This window comes from Erithacus rubecula (genome assembly GCF_903797595.1).
Source record: "Erithacus rubecula genome assembly, chromosome: 4".
NCBI lineage: Eukaryota > Metazoa > Chordata > Aves > Passeriformes > Muscicapidae > Erithacus > Erithacus rubecula.
Window position 1 is genome coordinate 49,408,506 of NC_136686.1, and position 23,069 is coordinate 49,431,574.

General features: G+C 36.3%; 1 protein-coding gene across 4 annotated transcripts in view; it reads right to left on the bottom strand.

Annotated features, from left to right (window-relative positions):
• GRM8 (glutamate metabotropic receptor 8) overlaps positions 1–23,069 on the bottom strand; it is a 309,552-nt gene that overhangs the window by 42,764 nt on the left and 243,719 nt on the right. For all 4 annotated transcript variants that reach the window (XM_079304728.1, XM_079304730.1, XM_079304731.1 and 1 more), the window contains one exon: positions 21,851–21,987. In XM_079304728.1, the coding sequence (XP_079160854.1) occupies positions 21,851–21,987 (137 nt within the window). The remainder of the gene's footprint in view (positions 1–21,850; positions 21,988–23,069) is intronic.

Genomic DNA, 23,069 nt, shown 5'->3' on the forward strand with positions numbered 1-23,069 from the left:
GTATTTCTAGAAGATGAAAATAAGTATATACTGCTTTCTGAATAATAATGGAAAAGATATCTTGACTACTGCTTTAGTTCTCCTGGTAAAGTAAGTCCAGGGATGCTTTTGTAGTGCAAAACAATGCAATCTTTTTTTAGAAATCTTAGCTTTCTGCACAGCAGCACATTAGCAAAATACACTATTTTCATCCACCTATGTATTCTTCCTCATGCCCTGCAAATGAAATCTGAATAGAGAACACATGGATTTAAAGAATTTCCTGCTTTAAATTATCACTGAGTTTGGTGCCAGCTGTCCTTATCCCACCCTTGTTAAAGCCCTGTTCTGCAGAGGTCCCTGTGAGTGAAGGCACCAGAGCCTGGGTAGGGCAGAGTCCCTTCTGGGCACCAGAACCACTCCTTGTTGCTCCTTTCATTCCTTTGTGAGGTGGTGAGCACTTCAGGACAAAGCACTTCCCTTGTTCTTGCCTATTAAGTACTTAGCACTTGTTTCATTTGGAAGCTTTATTCATAAGCAAAACAGTAGTAACAAAATTTCAGGCATCAGGAATGTTTTCAGTTCCTTCTGGAGGAGGACAGAAGGAGGACAGCTTTTGGCCTTTAAAGTTTATTTTTCCAGCAATTTTTTAACAGACCTGAGAGGCAATCACAAAGCAGCACTGCTGGCCTTATTTGCCTTGCCCAGAGAGCCAGAGCACCAGTTACTGCACTGCACAGGGTGAATAAAGCAGCAACAAGCAGCCAGACTACTCCTCCTCTCTTCTATGCTCTTCCAGTGCAGGACTTTGATGATGTTCTCCACTTCAAGGGACCACAGAGTAATAACAAGGAGACAAGAATGACTCATAAAACCATCTCTGAAAACACTCAGAGCCACTCGAGGATTTCAGTGGGAGGCAATCCTGAATCCTCAGAAGTCAACCAGATTTTATATCAAGGATTGTGATGACTATGCAAAATACATCATCTGGTGACTATGGAAAGTAATTAGCTTCCTAAAAAGCACAAGAATAACCCAGATTTGTATGAAACAGCTTTGATAGAGCTCCAGCAGAGCACTTGATACACTAAGAAAAAAATTCACCTCTATTACAATCACCTGGTTTTAATCATTGAGATCCTAAAAGCTCACATAACCCCTTATTGTTTAATCTACTAAACATGAGAAAAAACCTGCCATGATGAAATCAGCATGACAGTAAAGACAATTTGCCTTCACATCGTTGCTAGGAGAATAAACACAAAGATTGTGATTTACTCACATACTACAAAAATGGGAGCAACAGTAGGCCATGGTCATTAATACAAATCTGTGGATAAGTTTGGGATGACTCAGAAAACAACAGTACTATATATTGGCTAGATTATAGCACACAATACAGAATCACCAGGAGAGCAGAAAACACCTTATCCAGCATAAACTTAGATTGTAATGGACAAGCATTATCTCATACTGCAGAAATCCTGACAGGATAAAGCTTAGGTGTCCATTTTTTAAACACATTTGAATTAGCAAGGTGAGTTTATACCAGATCAGTATTTAATACCATGAGGCTACAATGGTTCTTTTCTGGCATTAGACATCCTAAGGTCACATTTACTGTATTGTGAATTGATGGCTTAGATAAGTACAGAGAATTCCCTTTTGTCTTTTAGAGCTTCTACCTTACTGAAAAAAAAAAAAATCCTTTAATTTTACAGCTAATTATGATTTTATATACTTTTTTCCTGACAGTATTTTAATTCACTAAAAACATGCCTAAAATCCCATCATGGTTTGCAAATATTGAAGTGCCTCAGGTTACACTTCACATTGGCAATGACTAATAAAAAAACCCTACTTCTGAAGCTAACTGGTAAAGATACATGAATGTTTTCCACTCTGATACTTCTGACATAAATGAAAAAAGATAACTTCCATCATTTAAAGTTAAAGTTATGAATGTTGAAAAAACCTCACTGGATAAAGATTTTTTTTTCCTAATTAATTGTGGATATAAGCACTATTGACTACTTAGCAATAGAAAAAGTCAAACACAAAATCTTAAAGAGTTAAAAGTTCTAAATCAATGTAGAAAGCAACCAGAATGAACAGCTGGGGCATTCATTTTACAAGGTATAAATACCATGTTTTTAAATCTGGATAATTTTCTATGCAAAAAACCCCACATTTAGGGTGACATAGATTTTTCAAAAGTTTTAAAAAATGTTGAGTTCCTGCTCACTAGTTTTGCATTTTATTTTCTATTTAAGGTGAAAGAGGACATACAGTTCCAAGAAACCTTGGCCAGTATTTGAAATCGAAAATCCCTTCAAAATACTTGTATATCTGAGAAAATTCTGGCATTGCAAAATGATAACGCTGAAAACTTGTGGAAAAGTGGGATTCTACCATGAACACAACCTCTGAGAACTCACTTTATAGCTACATTAACGAGCAATATGCCACAGTAAGAACAACCAGCACAATAAAGCTGTTAATTGTGAGGACTCGATGCTCACATTGGTCTGTATTTGAAATCTGCACAAGAAGGCTGTATGGACCTAATTTTGACATAGTTCAGTGGACTGAACAGTGGTAATCATTAATGAAGATTAACTATCCTTCTGGAAAGCATATTCTGTTTTCATTTCAGCCAAAAGCAACCCAGTTCACTTAGGCCAAGACCCACTCCGCAATGAGCAAGTGTGCTAAGTGGGAATAATTAGTAATTCATTTCACAAGCCAACTCTTGGTTGAAACCAAAATGCTGATGTGTGTATATCCTCAGACTGCTACTTAGACTGTAACTCTGAAGAGGCAGAGGACAGGACAGGGGAAACTATACCTCAGAGTGAGCACTGTGCTTTTATTACACTTGAACAGGTCTGTTAAGTGTTTCTGTATATGCAGACCTCAATAATTGAACAGCCATGCTAATTCTGGCTCACTCCCAGATGTCCTCAACCTGCAGCAGTCTTTATCTGTAATGTATTTTTAAACTATTACTTGACATAATATAAAAGTAGTAAATAAATTAAGTACAAGACATAATTACAGTAGTCTTACATCTCTATCAGTTTTTTCACTGATTGTATGCATCGAAGATTCACCCTTTACTTTTTTCTCTTTATTAGATAGTTCTATTTATCCTACTTCTGAGATTAACTATATACACTAAATGACAGCAGGAACTGTTAAGAAACTACAAAACAAAAAAGGAGCATTTGAGAACATAGAACAAGGGACTATTATAATTTCCAGAGCTACTGAAAACCTGTAATAGTCAAGCTTTAAAGGGAATTGCTGGATGCTCATCCTATTCTGAAAACTGTAATTTTTTAATGTAGACATAAACACTTTGCAGTGGAACTTTCAGAAGTGCCAAGGGGAACTTGCTCAGTATAGCTAATTAATTTAAATGAGAGTTAAGTGCCTTGTCTGTTTAACTGCTTTTGAAAATCCCACTATGTTTCCATCTGCAGTTTTCACAAGATATACTTTGGAAAACTTGCCCTAAAGTGATCCAGAAGTTCAAACTCTACAAAACTAACTTCAGGGGATCTTAACTTTAGGCACATATTTCTAAAGAAGATTCTCATGGGGGAAGGAAACTGTCAAAGAGGCCAAAGTCACACTAACCAAAAAAACAAACAAACAAAAACAAACAAACAAAAAAACAAAAAAAACCCAAACAAAAAAAAACCCAAAAACTAAAAAAAAAACTCAAAAAAAAAAAAAAAAAAAAAAAAAAAAAAACCCAGAGAAAATATGGTCCTCTGACTTTGAGAAAGGATTGAATTCTGCATCTCTTCAGCTCTTACTGATTGAAATGTCTGGGTCTGCAACACTCTTTATACTGCCCAGATCCTACCAAGGCTGAGCAGGTCTCAGATTGTTAAGTAGCCTTGGGTAAACATGGTTTCTGAAAGACTTATTTTGTCACCTCATATTCATTCTAGATCCAGTTCACCACAGTATATTATGGCAAAGTTCATTGCTAAATGTATCTGACATGATCTAGCTCAGCTGAACTGGGATAGCCCAGCTATGTATCTATTATTGGTAATGGTTCAAACATGATCTCAATTTTATTTAAGTAACTTCTCTGAATTTGCAAAGTACCTGATAGGTTGATATGCTATTGTGAAAGATCTCACATTTCCCTAAGATTTCCCTCACATTTCCCATTTCCTACTAATCCAATACTTACCAGAGTGAAAACATCACTTTGACAACATGTCTGTAAGATGTATATATTCATTTACTATGAAGTGCATCATGATACAAAGAGAATGTCTTTATTCCTATTTCAGTGGATATAGAAATCATCTCTACATGAGCTGTCTGCCTGATGGGGCTGCAATTTGCTTTAATGCACAGCATTAAGATTTCCAGTTGACTAAAACATTAAAATATAGACAAAATGCCATTTCATATCAAAAGCAAATAAACACCTCTGACCCTCATGAACATTGCAAACACAATTCCCTCTAATATCTAATTATAGAGCTAAAGAATTAATGATGTGAGAACTCTGCTAATAGAATTCAAGATTGACATGATACAGTAGAAATTGCACATTCACATTCCTGGAACCCACATTCTTCCAATAATCAGGCAACTCATTAATTTTGCAATGCTCTCAGCAACTGGAGGAGACGGATCAAAAATGCTATTAATAGGTCACAATTTCTGAATTATGTGTCCAATATATATATACAAAACCACTGTTTCCCATTCTTAATTATCATGGAGAAACTTATCACTTACTTAATTCAGCAATGCATGAACAAAACAAAGATACCTGGGCAACCTTCAGAGGGTTCTTCAGAATACATCACTTGGGAAGCATTTAAATGTTTCTGATCATGCTGTATTATCACTTGAAAGAATTTTCATTTTTCTTTAAAATCTTAGAGCCAGACTTTCATTTAAAAGTGAATGTTTAATTGTCTTATTGTAACAAATCAATTATGTGAGTTCTAGACAGATTAATGCAACTGGTAATTATAAGAGTTGAGGGAGGAGACAGACATCTTATTTTGTAGTCAGTTAGCCAAGACTTTCAGAGCCATCATTTATTTTACATATAAAATCATAGGAGTTCTAATAGATATTCCAATTCTTAGCTATAAAAATGACAAAGAAACAAACACCTCCAACTATCACTAGGGATTTTTCTTATTTTTGTCTCAAGTTCCTGGAAGTATTTGCCTTCTGACAGAAAGGTCCATCATAGGAGCATAGCAAGTGAGTGAATTAAGGGAATTTCATTTAGTACTTAGATTCTTTAATTGTCTTATATACCTTTTTTCACAGTAAAAGTCTTTAATGTACCTTGTCCAATTAAGTAATCCAAACCATTAAAATCCAAAATTAAACTGAAAGTGGTTCAACTAAAGAAATTAATTATGACTCTAAATATAATGATCATTGCATTTTGTCTGCCAGACAGACTTATCCCACTAGAGAAAAGCTGGATATACCTACAGACTAAACCTAGAACTATTTAAGCAGGCACATGCAGAAGGGAAACAAGTCAATTTAAAAATACAATTTATGTTAAAATGAAACAGAATAAAACTGAGAATTCCTCTAGATTGCCATGCCAGTATAAGATCACTATCATGACCAAATTGCTGCAAATTACTTACACCATTCACCCTATACAGATTTTTTCGTAACATCCTGAGATGTCATTTCCTGGAATTTTAGGCATAGACATTCCAAGAGTTCTGCAAAGAACATGGAATTATGTCTTTGATTTTACCATGCACCGGTTGAAAACTGATGCAGTCTAGTACCAGTTTAAGCAGGAGTTTAAGAAGCTTGGTGAGTATTAAAGGACCAGTCTGAAATATTACAAGACAATTTTTTCTCTCTCTTCAGGATCAGAAGTACAACTTGTAAGAATCCAGATGGAAGTTCATTTCTCCTAACCTTAAATCCACCTGCCCAAATTCCCTCCTAGGCAACCCACTTACCTATCTCATAGCTTTCTTAAAGGAAAAACAGTTAAATTTAACAACATTTTTATTTGAATGTTTACATGCATGCCTAATTTTTAAGAAGTATGATATAAAATGTTCTGAACTACAGGTAGGATAGAAGGAAGGAGATACTACTAGTGGAGCAGCTTTGGTCTCTAAGCCAAGCCTATAAGGCTCTGATACAGTCTGAGTCCACAACCCTGGGCAAATTATTTAACCTTCTTGAATCTCAGCTTTCCAGTCCACTGGAGAGAAGCTGTCATGCAGATAGGAGTGGAGACACTTCAGTTGAAAATGTGGGGTTCAAGTAGGGAGATAAGTGATATCCATCTCTCAGGTTTCAAATGCTTTTTTGCCCAACAATTATTTTAATTAGTTTAGAAAGTTTGACTAAAACAACTTCTTCCTTTAAAATTGAGCAATATATTTTCAAAGATTCAATACCAAAAGCATCATCATAATTCTATGCTTTCTCATGTGTCATAATCTTTCTTGTCATCTCCAGTTCTCAGAACTGCATTACCACCAATCTCTGGAAACAACGACAATGCATTTTTATTGCTCTGAACATATTAACAAGTCATTCTCAGAGAGGGAAAGTAACTATAGGGATGGATACTCTAAGGTAATACATAAAAATTGAAAAGAATGCTATAAAAATATAAAGATGGTTTTGTTCATAAATAGAAATGTTTAAATACTCGCCTCGCTTTATTAATGCAAATATGTTATTTAGTGGGCTGATACTGTAATTTTACCTCAAAAGAAACCAACCCTACTAATTAAGTCATAATTCACGACTGCTGAATACTCACATAGAGAAACACACTGTTAATCTAAAACGGGGAATAATCATAGCACAGCATCATAATATACAGAGTGTTTATTAGCACCATGCAGTCTTAAAATGCTAGCCCTTACATGGCTTGGGATCTACCTAATTTTTCTTCTTTTTAGTTGGTTTTGGCTTTTTTTTTTTTTTGGTTTTTGCTTTTTGGGGTTGTTTTTTTTTGTTTGGTTGGTTTTTGTGGGGTTTTTTTTGGGGGGGGGGAGGGGGTGTGTTTGGTTTTTTGAGGCTTTTTTTGTTGTTGTTGTTGTTTTTCTGTCTTTTACTTTTTTCCTCCCATGATTTGGTTTCTTCTCACTCTTTCAGAATTGCTGGCCCTAGCAGATACTTGGTACAAAGGTAGGAGGGGCTGCATTGCAATACCTTCTTCAATTTGCCAAACAAGAAGCATTAATGTGGATGGAATACTTGGGAAACATCATTTTAGTCTCAAATGCCTTGGGGAGTAGACAGCACAAAGTGCAATGATTAGCACATCAAGTAAACAGCTACTCTTCAAGTGTGTAACCACCAAATGGAATTTTACAGAAGTCTAATAGGCACTTGATTAAATATAAGCATTTTTTTTCTTCAGTGAAAGCATGAAACACAGTTTACAAGCACTTGCCTCTGAAGACAGCCTCTCTATTTACAGAGGAGACAAAAAATTATCCCAAATCAAATCAAAGAATCTAAACAAACCAAAACACACCACTACAAATATCCTATTCCATAGAACATTGGCAGACTTCAGGTTTTTTGAAAGCTCTTTCAGTGTTCTACTTTCTATATTTTAAAAACATATAATTACCATCAATGTATCAGACTGAAAATCAGGTTTCCAAAGTTATTCTTCATGCAGACCATAAAGATGTTCCACATAGACAATCTCTATCTCTAGAAATCCTTGATGCCCTTATTTAAAAGGGAATTTTATGAGCATCTATAAATAAAACTCACAATGTACACACAGGGATTGAAGTGCTACCAAAACCAGTCTGTGCCACAATTGTATATATAATTAAACAAATGTTTAAGACAGACTGGACTAAAGTGCCATGGTCTAGTTGACAAGATGGTGTTATATCACCATGGTGTTGGACTTCATGATCTCAAAGGCCTTTTCCAGCTGAGATGATTCTATATTCACAAACACTCAAAACAAACAAAATAAATGTAAAAAAACTTGTAAGATTTGGATTTTGAAATAAATGGGCTGTTGAGAGGAAATCTTCCACCATCACATGTTTTGTCAACAGATTGGTTTCAATCAGCTCTAATGCTAAGGCCATGTGAACCATATTGGTTGAAGTAATTTTCTTCTTCTTGCAGTTTATCCTGCAGAAGTAGCCTGCAAGCATACCTTAAAAATTTAGTACTTTGAGAAAAGGAGCATAGTTCTGGCAAAGAGTTTTTTAGCATCATTTTCTTTGTGCCTGAAGAGTCTCCTCAGTTCTGCTCAAGGCCCATGACTAGTTTAATAGCTTAGCTGCATTTCTTGATGAAGTTTTAATACCTATAACAAACATGTTCCCTCCCAAATCCTGTAGCTGTACTAACTTTTAGCTACAGTTACCTAAGTTAGAGCTGGCTGGTCCCAAGCCCAGTGCTCCATAGCTAATGGATTTCCCTCCAGTCTGTCAACCCCAATGGTCCCCAGATTCTTCCCCACTTCACAGCTCAGCATAGACCAAAGGAACACAAGGGGTTCAGCAAAGCTGACATTTGAATTTAAAGGAATTGAATATAGATTCTAATCTTCAATTTTAGGGCTATATCATTTCATAAATCCCACTGCTTCATGAAAAATACTCACCATGGAATGCTTTTATTGTACTGGTGAAAGCTGAGTTTATCAAAACAAGAGTTGTTGTCCTTCATGATGGGCTGTGAAACAAATGTACTGGGCTAGACCTCCAGTTGATTTAGTTCAGCCCAGTAAGTTTAGTAATGCTATGCTATCAAGTTACTATTTCTTAAGGGAATGACCTGCCACAGTTTGTTATTTTCAAAATTTAATTATTTTAAAACTAGAAATGAGCCAATCACAAAAAGCCTCAGTTCAATATGAAGAAAAGGATGCTGATAAATTTTAGTTTTAATTCTCCCCTACTATTTTTAAATGGTTTAATCTACTTCCCATTTCTTGATCAGAACAAGTGATCACGTGAACATGAAACTGAAAAATGATCACTTCTAAATTCCATCCTTCCTATAAATTAATACAAACATATAGACAATATATTCTTTTTATTCCCACACTGCTCACAGACCAAGATGTCAATTGCACTAAGGGCTATACAGATCTACAAGAGAAAATTATGGCCTCGATCCCAAATAATTCACAGTCAAACTATAAGATAATGGAGAGTGTTGGCAGAATACAGAACAGACTATCTTAAAACTAACAAGGCAACAAGATCAGCAAGATAGTCAGCAGCCAACTTGTATCAAACAGGGGCTCTTTGAGGAAATTTTGCCAAAAGAGATTTTTAACGAGGTAACTGAAAGAAGAAATCAGGGAAATTTTGTATCTATTTACTGAGCTTTCCATCCAAGCATAAGCAACACTAAGAGAGCACAAAGGCACTGGCTTCATCAGTGACCTCTCAAAGAGTAACACAAAACAGAGCTGAAATATCCTGTGCATCTTAGCTTCTACTAAATATTTCAGCAAAGTGAAGCACTTGAAATTTTGTGAAAAGTTGCCTTCATCTCAGCCACCTTCATTGATTCTGACAGAGGAACAGAAACTCAATTGAAATACAGGGATCACTTTTATTTACTTGTCTCAAAAAATAGAGGCACTTTAACTAAACTGTTCCTGATACACTTGTCCAACCTGCTTTTAGGAAAGAGAAGCTGTAATGCATTATACCTTGAAACACAACAAACTCCTAAACTCCAGGACACTACTTTGGGATGGTTTCCCATCTTAATGGCAAATATATTATTTTCTTCATGAAGACTCAGATCTTTTCATGCTGAAGACATTGAATTTTCAACATTACATAAACCAAAGAAAACACACTAACCCTTTAAACACAGTTCCAGACATGGAGCAAAACCACACACGCAAAAAGCATGAAAGTCGGAACTTACTCAGGTAAAAGACAGACTATTTTATACTGAGATTTCCAGCAGCAGGGGAAGAGCTTTCCCTGCCAAGTTTGTGTTGCTGCTTAGAATGAAGAGTCAGTAATTAAATTTAAAATTCTGCACAGAGACCTAGTGATGTAGCAGGAACAAAAAAAAGCATGAGGAAGTTTACACTAGAGAAAATGCTACACAACATGTTTGGTTGCAGGGGAGAAACAAACCAAATCTAAAAATACTTCTTACTAAGAAGAAATAAGGGTGAAGACTTTCAAAATTAGAGAAAGTGAGGGGGTTTCATATGGACTGAAAATACTGGTGTTTATTTTATAATATTTACAGAACTGAGTAGACAGAAAACTCTTGAGACTTTATGGCGAAGTAGGGAGAATTTGCAAATGGGAAACCTAGTGCTTACATGCTGAAAAGAGAGGGAATGAAGAAACCAGGGAATTATCAATCATTCATTTTTACTTGGATTCCAAGAAAAATGCTGAAAGAAACAAGCACATTCCAAAACCAGAGAAAACAAACAAGTAACTGCCAAAAGGGACTGTCATCAATGAGCTGTCACACTTCCTTCAGTCAGGGTAACAGTCAATGTGGATGAGAGACAAGCAGCCAGGTGTCACTCATCGTAACATTAGAAAGATTTTTGACAACATCTCAAATTACACTCTCAGTCATAAGCAACCTAGTGAAACAGATTTAGCCCCTAAGGGCTAGAGGCAAATTATATCAGAAAGATAAGGGAAGAAAATTTGTAGTTGATTTACTGTCAGAAGGGAAGGGATGGCACTGGGTGTGGTGTAGCATGGTATATTGTTATTCTGCTATTACTCAATATTTGTAATAACCACTCATTTTATCTGGATCATAAAATAGATTTGGGCAGTAATACTGGAAAAGGCTGAAGGTCAGAACACTTATTTCAAACGATACTGCAGAGTCTGAAAAAATGAAGCATAGAGTTTATCAGGGACAACTAGCAGTACATTATGGGTCAGGAAGAAGAGAAGTAGCAGCTCTTCAGAAGAAAAAGAGACCTCAGGGCTCTAGTAGACTGTGATATATTGAACCAATGTCATCCAAATAAGTTGCAAGAGGGGCAAATGCCAGATAAATGCAGATAGATACAACAGCCTTCCCCCTCTGCTCTCCACTCATGACTACATGAAATTATGTTTCTCCTGTTCTCTGCACTAGTGAGACTGCAACTCAGAACACTTTCTGAAGGTTAGGTCATTTTATTTCCCTTTGAAGGAGAATCAAATGGGGAGTCCAGAGGAAACCTGCAAAGATCAGAAGCATGTCTAGAAAACATGTTCTGTGTGACTAAATTGAACAAATTCCTGTTGTATAGCCTGAAGAAATAACACAGCCTAGGAGGTAAAACAACAGTCTTCAAATACTTGAAAAGGATGAGGACGTGCACAATGTACACTGAATAAAAGAAGATATAGGCTTAAATTATTGCAATAAGGAGCAAGGTTAGGTATTTATAGGACTTTATTATAGAGATAAAAGTAGCTAAAAAATGAAAGACAATGATTTCTGAAGCTGCAAAGTCTTCACCCTTAAAACAACATAAGTGTAGATGATGTTAACTTTATCCAAGGGCTAGAGAATCTCTTGGGATCCCTTTAGCTTTCTTCTGTAACACAAAGGCAGATTTCAGGTTCTAAATATTTTGAGAACAAATGAAAATATCATAACTAGGCTAAATAAATAGGAAAATAGAAAAAAATTCAATGCATTCTCTTGGCAGTTAAATTCTTTAGGCTGTCTTTTGCAATTTTATAGAATAACTATTTAGGAAAAAATATTTACAAGAAAACGTAAACAAGAAATGGTAATGATTCTACTTTTCACATGTCTTATATAATTAATGATGCATTTTAAATGCTGTATTGTAAATTGCTTTTGTTTACAGAGAAAATGCTTCTCTAAGTGCTAGGGAAAGAAGGTCAAAGTAAAAGAAATCACCACTGCTAGAATAATAAACTGCTGCCCACATAAGGGAACCTAAATCAGTTTGGGATAGATTAAGCATCTAGCATGTAAAAAAGAAATACAAACTGGAGTCCTATACTTAAATGGAAAACTGGTAGAGAAGTTGTCCTTACCCAGTAAAGTGATGCCCAACCTGAAGCTAAAGAAAATCCTAAATAAGTAACTCAGGTTTATAACGCAATAAATCTTTCATGGCTTTCTTCTAGAACTCTTGTTAAGACAGTCTTATATTCACTCACAAAACCAAGTATAGGAGCCCAGTTGCTCTTATGCCTCCCAGCATTTGCTCAAGGGATAGAAGACATTGCCTCTGAGGGGATTATCAGCAGATCAAACCCACCAAACAAATGAAAGCCAGAAAACTTTAGAAGTGATGGCCCCATCTCTGAATCATTTATGCAAAATCAATATTTACAGCTCACCTGCTCCAACCAGCCCACAGTGCTGGAGATTGTCCAGTACTTAATTATCCTCATCTTTGGAATCTTCCAGCATGAATGCATTACATATCTCTCACTGTAATTCAAATCCACTACTCCTCTAATAGCCAAATTAACTATGCCTAACAGTTTGTTCTTTTCCTGAATAATCCTTTCTGTATTGGAAGAGATTAACATAGCCCCCCTCAGTGCAGTTTTCTTCAGACTAAACAGCACTAGTTTGCTCAGTCTTTCCCTGAAGGCATTGCTTTTATAGATGGCTGATCATTATAATTGCTTGCAGCTGGACCCTCTCCAGATACTTTACTTTTTCAAGTGAAGTCACGGTTCTGCTAAGGAGCTCACAGCACTGAGGAAGAAAAGAGATGAATTACATCACAAGTCTAGGGGTTCCTTGCTGCAATGGCCTCTGGTGATGCAATTCAGTTAACCATACCAAAGCTATTGGTTAGCTCTATGCCACAGTTTTCCATGAAAGGGGAGTTCACTTCAATTCCTGCAGTTACCAGAAAGAGCACTGCAATCTTTGACCCAGTCATTTCAAGCACATTTTATTGGCATATTCAACACTAAATCTGTTTACTGCAAGCTGAAGTTATAATTAAATCAGCTATGCATTCTTCATTCCCTGCCTTAACATGTATAACATCATCACTAAATCTAGTGATACCATTTTGGATATTTAGCAACTAATTCCCTATCTTTAAATATTTTTTTAAATAGTGTTTGGGATTTATCAGGATGAAAAGTCCTGGATAAATATTAGATGTTAATTAAAATAATATTAGTGAAGGTGAAGAGAATTGCAGCAAAGCAAACAGAAAAAATAGTCACACAGTAATGTTCTGCTAACTTCTGGTTATTCCCTTTCATCATACAATAACCATTGAAGGCCTTTTTCATTTTCATTTAATGATTTCTAATTTAGTGGTAGACTTCCATTATATAACAAAACTGAACAATTTAATAATTTAATCTACAATTTTTGCTTTTCAGGACATTCTAACAATTTGCTTTAAGGTTTAAAGGAAAGCTCACTTTTCAAATTACAAGACATATAAATTTCAAGGTAGGGGGGAAAAACATGCTCATTCTCTGTTTCACACTGGAACTTCACATAACAATTCACTGCAGGCTTGCTGAAACTACCTGCTATGCCAAGTAGCTGTTTGCCAGTGCTAAAACTCACATCAGCTTGTAGCAGGGGAGTAGCTAACCCTACTCTGAGGTCCCATATATGAATGCAAAACTCTCCAGGAATTAATTTAAAAGCTCCTGAATTTTTATTGTTCTATCACTGCACATTCTTTTTCACTGGGAAAGGGAAAATACCATTTTAAAACTTAAGTGCTATGCTTGTCATTCCTTTCTAGTTTGTTGAAAAAACAGGAATACTCTTGGTTCTATTGGTTATGGCTATTCAAGGAACAATTCATTCTAATCACACCACTTTTGCAAAGGATGAACACAACAAGCTGTAAAATATCTACCACCCACTCAAGAATCCTGTGACAAATTCACAGCCAAAGATACAACTGCAGCTTCATGCTTCATATGAGGAACCTGACAAGGTGAGAAAAAAGTCACTATTCATCCTAACTCTCAAGCAGACAGTTTCACTGGCAATTTACTATCATCCTAATGAAGAAAAAAAAGGTTATCAAATTTCAGGATATTTTCTCAGCAGCTATCTTTTATCCATTTTCTTTTTCTTTTATTTATTTATTTTTCTCTAGAGAATCAATCAGAAGTCTGTTTCATTGAGGAGGGGGGAAAAGACTATTAGGACCAAAGAAGTAAAAAACTTCAGAAGGAAGAGAAGTTATCATTCTTCCTGGGTTCTTCTAAGGTTGTTGGCTCTTGAATCCAGCTTCTCTTTTGATTTTCAGTCATGTCTAAAATAGTTTCTGTCTAATATAGGCATTTTTTAAAATCATTTACTGCTCTTTTAACATCTGTATTCAGCCTATTTCCTCTCCATTACAAAGTTTTTTATAACAATACAACCCATAACCTTTCAATAACATAAAATCCCAATTTTATTTCTTGCTTCTTGTATTTTTTGTCTTGTCTCCACTTCTCATCTGCTGTATCCTCCTGTTGACTTGTCTTTCTAATCCAGAATTGGTTCTGAGCAGATACAATTCTCATATTGACCTAAGACACTAACAGTAGGGAAGAACAAATCCTGAGTCATACTACTTGACCAGTGCTAAGTTCAGGACTAGTTTTGTGAAACCTAACTAGTCTAAAAACCTTAATAGTCTCATCTATTTTCAGCCTTATGTAAAATAAAGGAAGGTAGCAGCATAATTTTGGGAAGAATAGAAGAGCCTAAAACATTTTTGCTTGTCTCACTGGGTTTTACTTTTAACTCAGCATCAACAATTTTCAGTCAGATAACATGGCTTTGTTAGAATGAAAGTTTGAACTCCACTGCTCTATTATATGCAGGCAGAACACCCTGCAGGCCATATGATTGTCATATTTTGTTTATAGATATAATCATATACAGCACTAAGTGCTTTTGTTGTGTATTTCACTGTGCTGTGTTCTTTTGTTAAGCACAGAGCTTAGGTTCAGCATTTTAAAAACATCTATCAATTATATAATAGCTACCACAGGATAAAAAGAGGTTTTCTGATTTCTTTAATGAAATACAGTGGCCTACAGCAAAGCTTGAAACTTATTTAATGCAGTTATGGAAAAGATCTGAAGTTTTTGAGACATTTTCTTTTACCATGTCACAAAATAAGGGAACTAATGCATTTTGAATCTGTAAGTTCCAAAAATAATTGACTAATTTCAGTTTTGATGGCTTCCTTCAGCATTAGATACAAGACACAAGGCCCAGAAAAGAAGAGAAATCAAATACTGATTCAAATCCCTTTATGATCTCTCTGCCTGAAGGGAAGCTCACTGTCAGTGTGAGGTTCCCAATTTTTACTACTTCACCAACCACTGTGCTTAAGGCTGATGATGGTTATGGCTGTCTCTCTGATAGTTCATCACATCAGTGTAATTTTAATTTGTACTTTTTGTCATAAATCAAGATCATTATGGTAAAATGGATGCCCCTGAGTCATTTATATCCTCAGTGCATACACTCCATAAATCAGAAAGCTTATGCATCTTATTATTTCTAACAGAACATTAGAAATCTGTTATTATAAAATCTCTTTATTTTAATAGAGCTCTTGAAATCTGGTAAAAAACAAAAAGAAAAGAACAAAAAAAAAAACCACACAAGAATTCCAACCCAAACAACTAAACCAACACAAGTTAATTCTGTCTTTAAAATTCACTGTTTTCACTTGAAACACAGAATCACAGAAAGGCCTGGGCTAAGAGCAATGTGTAAGATCATCTAGCTCCATCCCCTCTGCTGTGAGCATGGTCACCCTTCACTAGACCAGCTTGCTCAGAACCCCATCCAGCCTGGCCTCAAACTGTTGCAGTAGACCTCTCATTAGGGGTAAAAATGAGCCAAGACACAGACTGTCACTCAACAACATGAAAAGGGTCCTGGTTTATTCTTCTTGACAGCTCAGCCATCCTGACTCTGCAGCATCTCCTGCTGCAGGGTCCAGCTGCAGACTGACTGTGGCTGTTCCCTGCTGGACTGTGACTGCAAGGATTGGTTTGCAGGCTGAACACAGCTTCACCCAGCTCAGCTGTGACTGCAGGCTCCAACTGACTCCATCAGACTCAAACTGACAGAACATCTATCACAGCAGCAACTCTCTTACTCATTTTGTTCTTCCCTGTGTCTCTCTGGATCATTCCTTCTTCCTCAGGGATCCTCTGTCTCCTTCAGGTCCTCTTTATCCAGGCCTCCAAGATTTCCCTGACCACCCAACCCACTCTTTTTATCACACTTATTTTTATTAGTCACAGATGCAACCCATTAAGGGCAAGGCTGTTCCTCTTCTCATCAGGGGTAAATTTGCCTGCAATCTCTTTTTCTGCACCTACACTGAACAGCTCCAAGGAAACATGCAGGCTTTACAGATGCTTTGGGTTTTTCTTAAGAAGTAGTATCACCTAAGTTGATACACATTTGAGTATTTTAACTGCATCAGCTAAATGTGTGATTTTGAAATCACCAATAATTGTGTCTGCTTGAAGACTCATCAATCAAAATCATTAACTTTGAAGAATATGGATTTAGATCTACATATTTTTCCATAGTGGGGTTTTTAACACAGATTTTGGTAAACCAAAACAATGTATAAGTTTGAAATGTAATCTGAGATTGTTTCAAACTGTATTTAAAAATACCTGGGTTATTTTAGTTTTTTGGGTTTTTTTAAAGTCAAATATTAGATTTTAAATTTCTTTAACTTTTCAACTTTTCCTGGTATTTAGCTTAAAAAATAGAGCATTTTTAAGAGGAGGAAAAAAGATGTTCAGAAATGAACCAGAACAAACAGAATGGGTTTCTAAGGAAAGGAACTTAGAAATTCATTATTGAAACTTTAGAACTGGGGCTATTTCCATCTCCAGCCACTGACAAAAGCCACCAGCCAACATCTCAGTCTAGCACTTATAATAACACATGCAATACAGAACCCAGTTTCTAATGGTGAATTCATTATTAATCATAAAAAGAACTTGAATTCTAATCATAAGTGCAAGGAAAAGCAAACTTGTTTCTAACAACTTTCCTTGTACAGATATTACATGGTTGAGAGCTCAAATTTGTTAAACCCACACATTTGTAGAGAACTTTTATGTGTGACCTGGTATGCAAAATACTGTTACTGTATGAATAAAACATAACTTTTGCAGAAAGAGCTACCTTTGCCTGGATTTTTATTCATTATAAAAACCAGAATTTTTTTTTGGAAGGAAACATTTTAACTATCAGAATTCCCTGAAAGTTATCTTTTTCTACTGATAAAGAAAATTGTGAAAGTAAACAAGAAAAAAACACTGTCAGTTAATGCATCATCAGTGAGCAGAAGTTCTAATGTAATTATATCTTCCTTTAAAATCATACTAGAAGTTTTAAAGGTCTGGTTGTTTCCAGTACATTAAGCTCACCTAAGTCAGGAAACCTTGGAGAGTAAAAGGACTTTACAAAAAGAGGTGTAAATTTACATGGTCAGAATCATCAGATGATAAGGTTCTTAGAGATTATTGTTTTATTTCTAAATATTTGCTTTCAGAGTTTCCTTGTGCCTGTCAAAGACTGACACACCTTATTCAAACTCCAGAATCATGCAAAAATTTAAATTTGGAAGATCATTATTGTTTCTTAATTTAATTTATCTACCATATCAGCATTGTCATGCACATGCATTTTTTTGGTAAGAATTACAAGAGTGGGACTGCTCAGTAGGCATGAAGTGCCTGTATCTGGAAGCTATGGTTGCTTCAGAGGAAATTTAAAAGGTCAGCTAGCCTAAAGCAGAGCATTGATGTTACTGAAGTCTCCATGAAGAAACCTCCATCAGAGCTGGAAGAGTCTGCAGCTGGTGAAGCCTGCTGAGAAACAGCCCCTTAGGGAGATGATACAGAATCTTTATCCAGCAGAGTCAGCACGTTCTGCCCAAAGGGAAAACCAGCACTGCAGTGAGAAAGGAACAAGTGGGAAGCTTGACAAGGACCCTGCAGAGTCAGTGAAACTGAGGAGCCAGACATCAGCAGAGTGACCCTGAATCCTGAGGGTGGTGGCCAGAGACAGATTGGGGCAGGTGAGAAACCACAGCCCAGACAACAAACCTGCAGCCAAAACCTGACATAAATTAGCAAAGAGCATCTTAAGGAAAAGGAAAATTGGAAAGTAGGGGGAATGAGGAGATCAGAAATAGAAAAGGGAAACTTTTCGATTAAGTTATCTAGATGTTCTAGTTTGTCTTTAATTGTTCTAAGGGTTGAACTGTACTAAAAACCTGGTACTTTCATAATTTATTTTTCCGACAGGGAAAATCAACAGGTGAATAAAAACTATAAATTTTCTGAAACACAATACCAGATGTATAGATAAACATAATCATAAACTCATCATAGCTACATGTTACCACACAATTTGAGGAAGAATACCTGTAAAAACCAGGGTAAGGGTATATACAGAGGATATCTAGCTTACAAATATACACTAAAAATCACAGTTACATGTGTCTTCATTAAAGGGAAACTAGATGAGAAAGGATACAGGTGGGAAAGTATTATAATTTAAAAGGATCTCCTTTAAAGAGCAGAAGGGTAAAAATTGCCCTGCCATCTTAATACTGCTTCACTTTCAAAAAATATAGATGTTTTCACAGAAACTAATGAAAACATCCACTGTGTTCCCTATGATTCATTGGCAATCAAAAGCACTTCCTAATTTGCAATATGATGATCTGGAGTACTGACAATCATTCAAAAAGATTACTTGGTTTTAATATATTTTGTCTAGTGAGAGGAGGCAACAGCTTTGCCAGAGCAGATCATCATCTGTCATAACTGCCACCAACACCTGCTAAGAGTTTGGTGAATGCAGGGCAGGGGGAGCTCCCCTGAGTGCCTGCTGGCATCCTGTGAGCAGGGGGTCTGCAGCACAGCAGGGCACAGTGGGGCAGGAGCAGACCCCAGCACAAGGCAGGGAGCAGAGGCTTGCACTGCAGGGCACTGTGCCAGCCCACCCAGACCCTCACAACTCCACGCACTCGACAGAGCTTGAGCTGCCAGGGGTATCCAGCAGGTGAGCTCATGGAGGTGAGAAAAGAGCCAGACAACACTCTAACACATCCTTAACTAATGAGAGTTAATGGGGAGCATTCTTAGATAAATGCTTTCCTGTTAGAGTTGTGGTCACTGTGGTCAGCCACGGTGTGGTTTCAGTAGTATGAGTACCCATCAATCCAACCATCTTTCAGAGTTCCCTTGTGTACATATCCATGAGGCAGAAGTAATGGGACTAAAAAACTGCAGGCTTAATGAAAAATTTAGAAGTCTAGGGGGGAGATAGAAAAAGTCAGATCATAACAACTAAAATTGAAGCAAATTTTTTAGGTAGCTTTTAGTTATTGCTATATAACTGTCATGTTAGTACCAGCATTTGTGCAGAATGTGCATATCAGTTTTTGAGTTCATTTAATAAACATTAACTTCAGAAAAATATAGCAATTATCAAAATTTGGAATGCATTCCATAATAGTTATGATAAGGATCTAACTGTGGTGTTTTCCAGAAATTGATGTTTAATATTAAACTCGTTTAACTAATTTTTTTCCTTTCATGCTTTTCAATAGACAGATAACAGGTTAGTGAAGGGAAATAACACTGCCACACAAAGTATCTGTTGGTAGGATTTTTTTCTCTTTAGGCAGAATAACTAAATAAATGAGTCCCTGACAAGTAGTTATAGATATTAAATCATAGATATGCTAGAGTGGTTAACAGCTGTGGATGAAAATAGGGAGCTATCATATGTGTTACTGTGGATAGCACTCATATAATTATTGCAAAATAATCTGAACAGGAGAATAATTTGTAAATATTTCCTACATCATCTTTGTTATTCTTCATCAGGAATCTCTCACATGGAAAACCAGAGATATTTGAAACCTTCTTTTTGTGGTTTGATTGAATTCACTGTATGAACTTGCTTTGGTGTATGTAGTCATCAGTTCACACTGTTGCCCTTCTCATTAGCCTTTAGCAAAACAACATCGGTATTTCACATTTGCAGAGGTGCCCAAATGGATAACCCAACTGAAATATATTGCATATCTAATATGGAAAGAGATCAACTTCATTTTTCTTCTTTTCTCCTTACATGAAGATATCATCTTGGATGATATCTTGGACTAAAGAATTTCTCATAACAAACTTTGATACTTATCTGTCATACAAATACTATGCAATATATCCTTGGAATTTTGTTTGGACAACAATTTTCAACCCAAATATAATTCCATGAATAGGTGGAACTTAATTACCCCAAAACTTGCAAAACACATTTAGACAATTAAAAACACCATCTAAGGATGGGTAAATTGTGTATTTTTATTCCTTCTGCTATGAAGTAATAAGAGACAATACAAATCCTAGTTGCTCACACCAAAGTCTTCCTTTATATTCAAGAAATATTTTTATTGCAGTAGTTCATCATCCCAATGCTTTAACTAAATCAGAAATGGTTAGAATTCAAACTTGTTTTTTATGAAATACAATTCCATCCTCTTATATTATTTGAAATACCTGGGCAATTTACCTGTCCCCATCATTTTGTCTGATACCTTTTTTAGAGGAAGAGTTATTATTTCCCTGTCTAACTTATTAATCACTCTGAGGAATAACAGATATAAAATTATTCAAAAATATCATCTGAAGGAGCTGATAACTACACAACCCATCTGACTTGAAAACATTAAGAATTTGGTTCAGGCTATTGTGCTTTTATTGTCAAGAACAGAGGGGAACTTCTTTGCTCTGGCAACTGATGGAAAAACAATTATGCATTTAAAATAATTAAATATTTAAATGATATTTAATAACTTTCAGTTGTAGAGAGCAGTAAGTTCTCCCTTGAGGCTCCTTTTCTACCTAGCAGAATAACCAAGCCCAGCTCCCTCAGCCACTCCTCCCAAGACCTGTGCTCCAGACCCTTCACCTCATTGAAGCTTCATTGCCCTCTTGTCTTTCAGTATTCAAGGGGAATCTCATCATTCTCTACAACTGAAAGAAGGCTTTAGACAGGTGGAGGTCCATCTTTTCTCACAGGTAATGAGTGAGAACAGGAGAAAACGGTTTCAAGTCGTGCCAGAACAGGTTTAGATTTCATAATAGGAAAAAAATTCTTCCACTATATGGGTGGTCAAGTAATGGAACAGGCTGCCCAGGGAAGTGATGAAATCACCGTCCCTGAAGATATTTAAAAGACTTGTAGATGTGGGCTTAGAGACATGGTTCAGCAGTGTTTGATTGATGGTTGGACTCAATGACCTTAGATGTTTATGCCAACCTTAATGACTCTGTCAGCTGCAGCCTCTCCAGCGCCAAGAACAGAGAGACAATCACTGCCCTGCTCCTGCTGGCCTCACTGTTTCTGACACAGCCAATGTGCCAATGGCTTTCTTGGCTGATTGGACATACTCTGGCTCCTAATCAGCTGTGTCAACCAACACTCCCAGAACCCTTTCCACTGGGCAGTTTTCCAGCCACTTTGCCCCAGACTGTGGCGCTGCCTGGGACTCATCACTTCACCTTGTTGAACCTCATGCAGTTTGCCGTGGTCAATCCAGCATAGAGCTCTGGATCCAGCCTGTCCAGAGCACTCTGCAGAGCCTTCCTACTCTCCAGCAGACCAACACTCCTGCTCTGCTTGGGTCTGCAAACTTACTGAGGGTGCACTTGATCACCTTGTCCAGATCATTGACAAAAACATTAACTGTCATCTCTGGATGGCTTGGCCCTCCAGACAGCTTTTACCCAGTGAACTGTGTGCCCATCCAGGCCATGAGCAGCCAGTTTCAGCAGGACCAGACTAAGGGAAATAGTGTACTTACATTTAGATGAAGTTGATTACTCCACTGACCAATTACTTTGTATTCTGTACTTTTGTTGGTGATTTGATACTGAAAAATATCATAGCGTCCAGGAGCATCTCCATTTTCATTGAAAACAACAGGTGTTCCAGCACTCCCTGAAAACAAATATTAAAAATCAATAAATACCTTTAAAGCAATTTTTAAAATACATATTAAAGAAAAAATAGTAACCAGAAATTGAACAGGTCCTTCATAATGCAAGTATAGTATGATAATAAATTCACAAACCTCCCAAAGACAAAATGTATGTTATTATCATTATCACAAAATCTACCCCATGATTCTATGAAAATAATTTTAAAATATAATTCTTTTCAATCTTTTTCTCTGGGTGTTTAGTTGGGTCTGTTTTTTGTATGCATTATATAACAATAGGAAATTCTAGGATAAAACAGAAATGAAATTTCTTTTGACAGGAAGAAAGAAATAATTTCACTTTAGGATGTGTATACTTGGAATTAGGCAAAAAATAGCAATCTTTTAATAAACCACATTAAAAATTTCCCCATTAAATACAAAAATATTATTAATATCATCAACTTTGGAACCAATACTCATTAAAGAGCTTGAGAGGCAAATGTCAACAGTTAGCGTGCTGTTTCTAGCACTGACCACCTATGCAAAAGTATTTTATAAAAATAAAGTACATCAGCTGTGCTTGTTGCTCTCTCCTCTATACATGACACTGCCTGACAGAAAAGGCCATTGCTGAAGCTGTCAAAAGTTATAAATCAACACTGTTCTTACTTCAATCAACAAAATGTTCAAAGATTGAAAACTACACATCTACCTTGGCAACCAGAGGAGTCAAATTAGAACACATTTTGATGGATTCTCTCAAGGTGACATCAAGGACCTGCACTCCTGCAGAGACTTTGCAAAAACTATGCCCCTTCTCCAAATTTATATAGGTGAATCATATTTATAGTTGAGGTCCATTGAAGAAAAACACAAGTATGCTAATGCTCTATTTCAGTGACTGGAGATGAAATTTATTTTTACTGGGGGAAACATCCAAAACACCACAAAATTCCTCTACAATGTTTTCATGTTTCTTCATGTGAACATCCAAGAAAAGAATAGCCAGTTCACAGTAAATTCCTAGAGTATAACACATGTTAATGTATCACCTACAAGTGCTAAGTCTACTGCAAGTGAATTCCAGAGAATTCAAAAA